Below are 6000 nucleotides of genomic sequence, written 5' to 3'. Positions count from 1 at the left end.
CAGGAGGAAACAGAAAAAGCCCTCCAGAGAGAATGTGGGGAAAGCTGAGGAAATGCATCTTGGCATCTGTCAAGCAATGGAGGCAGCAGGAACTCCTGGGAGGGAAGCACATAAGCATCTTCCCAAGGACATCCTACATTTTTAAGGCAGCAGACAGACATGTTCAGACCATCAGGCCTACCATGTCACAAACATCCAGTCCCACACAGACATGGGATTTTATAGCAAAAGAACCCTATTACTTTAGGTGCCTTCGTCATGGGACGATGGCGTGTCACTTTAAGTATACCCAGGTTGTTAAGCAGTACAATTCTCACAGTGTACAGACAGTTACAAAAGTAAAAGAGTAGTTACAGGAGTACAACGCATTTCTGTACAGAAAGGGGAATAAGTCATATTGGTAAAAAGGAACCAAAGATCACAAAAAAACCCAGCACAAAAATCTGTCAGCCATGCCTCAAATCTTGCTTTCTTTACTCAGACAGAAAACACTTGGCTTCAGTACTACACAAAGGTTGGACTACCGTCATGTAAGGAAGACTCCCAAGTTAGGGTTTTGAAATTTGACCTTAAATATTTTATTATTATATCTACAGCATATGCGTGCAAATATAAATTGCATGTCAGACATTCATCACACCTGGGGAAAGTATTCCACTTCTTAAAAGAAATACTGAATTTGTCTCCGTTCACTTGTTTTTGACTGTAAAGCAGCTGGGATCAGTGATGAAATAATAAAACTAACATACACAATATTTCAGAACTTGCAACAATAAATTATTACGCTAATGTAAACAACCCCAAAAATACAATGATACTCTACTTAAAAAATGTGACAAAAGGAATAACTTTATTTGACCAAGCAAAATAAAACCAGAGGAACTAAATCACATGAGTAAGTGAGGCAAGCAATCAAAATGAGCATTTCTTACATGCAAAGGTCTCTGCTCCTGCTGCTGTGACTCAGGTGATGTTATTGCTGAAGTCAACGGAAGCTTTTCTGCAGGACTAGGCCTCAAATATTTTTTTCACATTTTTTTAAAAATATATTTTATTTGTTCACTGTGAATAGATTAAAAATACAGCCTGTGGCCAGGTCATTCCAAAAAGTCTTTCAAATACATAAATTTTTCTCTTTATAGGAATTTCATAAAATAAGTTGTGCATATTTCTGTAAACATACATTTCATTTAAAAATCATTGACAGTCTTGTCTATTGCACAGCTGTAACACTAATCATGAGCTAGGAAACAGTCTAAATCACTAAAAAAAAGTAGTATTTTGAAGACAAACTATTACCAATTGCAACATCTTGTCCACAGTGTGGTACATCTAGCTCCATCTTAGCTTCATGAAGAAATTACAGAATTCAGCTGTGTGCCAAAAAGCATTAATTATGACACTTTTGAGCCTATCTTTTTATTTTGGACTTACACACCTGAGCCTCCTCTCCTCCCCATACAGGGCTGGTGTGCCAGTTAAATGATTATTTTTTTAAAAGAAAAAAAAAACCACATTGATTACTTAGAGAATGTATGTTTTCATTGTACATCTGTACTATGTACTTATTATTTATGTAAGTGCCTACAGTGTGCTACTTATGCACATTTTTTAAATCTTTTTTTGTGTCACTGTTGCATCATCTTCAGAATCAAAGGGTACCACTGCCTGTCAGGGAGAGCCAGCATTTTACTACTGACCCTGCTTCCCAGCAAGAGGGAACAAAGGGCCAGAACCTGAAAGTGGTTAGGCACTGAAAGTGGAACTCAGATGCATTTTACATACCAGAGTCCAAATTTGTCACACTGAAAAACCCTGCTCCACTACTTCCTAACCCTGGAGACGCCTCAACACTTGGGGTATCACAGCTGGTAACTCTAGAATTGCTGAGATACCTGGAAATTCTATCACTGCTCATTCAGGAGAGCATTTTGATGATGCTTAGCAGGTCTGTGCCTAGCTCTTGCCTAAGCCCATTCAGGGTCTAGAAATGAGGAAGAGCAATGAACCTGATTTAACACATACCAACCTTAACAGTGATACCCTCCCTCCCCTTTCTTTCTGTATGTGCATTAACCTACCCACTTAGGAGATTAAAGGGTCATGGGGATACTAAGCAGTGAGTCAGTCTTAAACAGTTCCAAATCAGAACTACAGATAAACAAGAGAAAGAAATAGAACCAGGTGTTTTTCAGGTGCCACTGGAGTCTAGAAATACAACTCTGAACTCAAAATAAGATTCCATTTCATGCTATTTTTATACAGCTACTGCTGTAATATTCTCGTGCTCCCATTACTATCTGGGGATTATGTAAACAGGACGCAAAAACTAGTGCTCAGGGACAGTATGTATTTTTCTTGAAACTGGGAGACAATTATGCTTTTCTACAATACACAGGAATGAGATTTTTAAAAAGTTCTCTGTTTTACATGGTCCTTTTTGAGATGATGCTGTAAACTGCAACAGGTAGCCAGGTTCCACTGTAGAATTTGAGAATGCGACTCATTACCACAGACAATGAGCTTCGTACCTTTAAGGACAGTATTTAGTAAACTATTATTGAGCACAATCTGGAATTTACTGAGACACTGAATACACTCTTCAACGAACAGCTCAAATCTCTCCTACAGTATCTAGCACATGAGTGTTAAGCATGAAGTTGTTTTAGTATGGAGAGGTAGTAAAAGTATTTGCATCTCAATTTCTATAACCTCTCTAAACGTCCCTCTACAGAAATACCCTTCTCAACTATTTCTTAATACTGAAGTAAGACAATCAAGCTGCATTGGGAATGGAGATGTCACTGTAACAATAACTAATAACAAGAAATCAATAAGATACAGACTTTGTTACTTTATGCTATTGGAAGCGTATTGTAAGAATCTAATAGGATTCTATGCAACTACACTTACTGTATTAGAATAAGAAGAGAAAATAGAAAATGTTGGGAAAAAATCTCTATTTCCTATGGACAAAATTGTGGCCTTTTCAAAATTAATGGGATTTGGCCACTGATATTAATAGAACTAAGATTCTATCATATTCATTTTAAAGTGTGGTTCTGCTCTGTAAAAATGGCACCTTTCTATTTGGTAGGCCTGTTCTCTGGGTATATTTGGGGTTATATTGTGTTGACTGATTCAAGTTTTTACTCCTTTCAAGAGGGCATATAGGTTTGGGTGGGACTGCAGGATTTCACTTCAGCTTCTGCCTCATCCAGAGAATTAATAACGTTTTGGCAGCAGAAGAGCATTGCTAATGATGAGTGAGACACCAGGAAACCATCGACTTTCAGAAGAAACAAATCTTACCGATTTAGAAATAAAAAGATAGTTCTTGAACCCCTTTGGGAGGAACAAACAGCACCCATATGCCATTTTCACAGATCAGAACTTCATTTAAGGAGCATGACTAATGGAATTCAGTTCTTGGGTCTATTCCACATGTTCAGAAAGGGGGATTCTTGAGGTTTGTTGACAGAAAAATTGAGATTTGCTTTGAGATGCACCAGATAATGGTAAAAAGTGCCTGGGATTTAGAAATGTGATTTTTTTGTTGAAAGGAGACATAATATAGTAATAAATATAGGAATAAACTGCATAAAACAAAAAAATGTGCACCTTAAAATTAGTATCAGCTTCATTTTTCTCAAACAAAATAAGGATCCCTCGGGCCTAAGAGTAAAAAAAATATAAAAGGTCAAGCTCCTAGATATGGTAGCTTTGAAATGTAGGTAAAAGTACACAACAGCACTCCCAAATGTACAAACCTACATTTGGCTAATTTTTCCCCCCAGGATAAAGTTAAAAAATTAAAATGCAAAAAACAAAGATCCATAAACAACACATAAAAACACATCATTTTTGCAAACAAAGTTGATAAAAAAGATTATTTTTATGTACAAGAGCTGCCTTGTTTGAAGTTTTACTCCTCCATCAGTGCCCAAACTTCTTCAGCTTTCTGGTAGTATTGATTTGCCAGTCTACCCTTCATGGCTTCCATCGCTGCTTCTGCGGCTTCTGTGTACAAGTCACCTAGGAGACAAAGAGAATCATGAGACTATGACAAAGAAAATAGCTTCTGCATGTCTGGAAGAAATGAAGGGTATGAAAGAAGCAGCAAAGAAATGGAGGTCACATTTCTGGGCCAGACTCTTGGCTAGCATAAATTCATGCACAGAGATCGAAGCAGCTCTGGCTATTTTCACCAGCCCACAACACTGGAATTCAAAGCAACATGGAAAAATACTGCTACAGCAGCTGATTGACTTTCTGATATGCTATCTAGGATCATAAATGGAGTATGTCAGTAGCTGGCTAAAAGAGTCCAAGGGACTGTACACCACAAAACATCAGATAATATTGAACCGATGGAAAACATCAAGATTATCCCATGCGCTCAGGATCTGATCATGTAGGGTGCCAGGCACCCTCAACTCCCACTGAAGTTAAGGGTGCTCTGTACTCTTACCATTCAAGACTCACTATTCTGCAGGATCAGAACTTGCATATCCAATCGTCTATTGCAGTGGTTCTCAACCTTTTTTGTACCAGGACCCATCTGTAAACATCAATGGCCAGTGCCCCTCACTCCCGACCTGCTGTCCCCCACCCCCAGATCCCAGCCCCCCAGTGTGTGGGGCAGGTGGGGGGTTCCAAGCAGCCCCTTGCAGACTGGAACTCTGCCAGCCTGCAAGGGAAAAGCCAGTTTCCCACATTTTTCTCCTTTAAAGGAGAATTATTTTTTTTAAGTTTGTTGATCCATTTTTTAATTTTGTTTTCAACCCTTTCATATATTTTTGTGACCACCTTTTGGGTCACAACCCACAGGTTGAGAAATGCTGGTCTATTGCATCAACAGTATTTCACATTCTGCGGACTTCAGTTTTACCTTGTATTAGATGAGGCCATTAGTTTCATCTCTAAAGCAGGGGACACTGGTTAATACCCAGGTGTTTGAACTTGAGGATCAGCCAGTGCCTAACAGGATCTGGGGGCTGGTAGGCAGAGGAAGCTTACAGGTTTTAGGAACTCTTGCCTTCAGTGGTTCCCATATCTGCCATGGGATTTAGATGTCCAACTGCCAATTTAGGGAGCAGCAGCCAAAACATAATCCTCAATTAACTGCTGTCTAACCTCGGAGACCCCTACAAGCGCATGGCACTTAAATGTCTGCCCTGCCCAAACCCTGACAGTGCCAAACAGCTCATCAGTGTTTAAACCCCAGCTTCTCCCCTGCCCCTTTGCGTTCTCCATCTCTCTCACCTCCAATAGCAGACTTGACTGCCTGGCCTTGCACACAACAATGAACAGGAGAGAGAGGCTGGCTCATGTCCCTTCACTCCCAAAAGGATATCCTAATCTCTCTAGGTTATAAAGTACTTGAAGCTGCTTTCACTTCACATTTGAACGTATCCAGGTAGGGGCCAGGTGACACTTAAAATGCTGCTGGAAAGCTTTGCTAGTGGCTGGCTTCAGGTCAGATGAATTTGCTGTATTAACCAGTAAAATGCAATACGCCTCGTGAGGTCTCTGAGCCATCTGTCATCTTTTGTATGTACAGGGTTCCCCCCTTAGGAAAAGAAGACGTACAAAACATGGTTAAATATACCAATCCACCAATAAGACTTGTCCAAGGCCATGACCTACCTGATCTTTGTGGATCCTTGTCCAGATTGAACTGTCCTGTCATTAACATCTCAGCTTCCCTTGCCAGGAGCAGGTATCGGGGCTCATCTTGAGTTCCATCGTATTCACCCCCTTCATCGTAGTCAGTCATGTTGAGTGCAGCATTATACCAGTGAAGGGCTTCCTTCCAGTCTTGTACTCTGATGTATCAAAAGAAAAAGAATTACAATAGTGTAAGTAGGTTGCCTTGTCTGTGGGATTCTCCAAGAGGGCTTTTGCTCCCTGAGGAGCTAGCTCTTCAGGTAGTCTACACAGATAAAAAAAGTCTTGAAACAAATAAGCAAACAAATCCTGTTGTTGTGTCCTGGACAC

At 39.9% G+C, this 6000-nt stretch overlaps 1 protein-coding gene across 3 annotated transcripts in view; it reads right to left on the bottom strand.

Moving 5' to 3' along the window:
- Positions 1-554: 554 nt before the first annotated feature.
- Positions 555-6000, bottom strand: part of EEF2K (eukaryotic elongation factor 2 kinase) — a 42662-nt gene continuing 37216 nt past the window's right edge. For all 3 annotated transcript variants that reach the window (XM_014610756.3, XM_014610758.3, XM_006273679.4), the window contains 2 exons: positions 5650-5828; positions 555-4035 (listed from right to left, as the gene is read on the bottom strand). In XM_014610756.3, coding sequence (XP_014466242.1) covers positions 3926-4035; positions 5650-5828 — 289 coding nt within the window. In that variant the 3' untranslated portion in view covers positions 555-3925. The remainder of the gene's footprint in view (positions 4036-5649; positions 5829-6000) is intronic.

Source organism: Alligator mississippiensis, chromosome 13 (assembly GCF_030867095.1).
Source record: "Alligator mississippiensis isolate rAllMis1 chromosome 13, rAllMis1, whole genome shotgun sequence".
In the NCBI taxonomy this organism is placed as follows: domain Eukaryota; kingdom Metazoa; phylum Chordata; order Crocodylia; family Alligatoridae; genus Alligator; species Alligator mississippiensis.
Note: the sequence above shows the minus strand (reverse complement) of the source record. Positions and strands in the feature narration are given on the sequence as shown.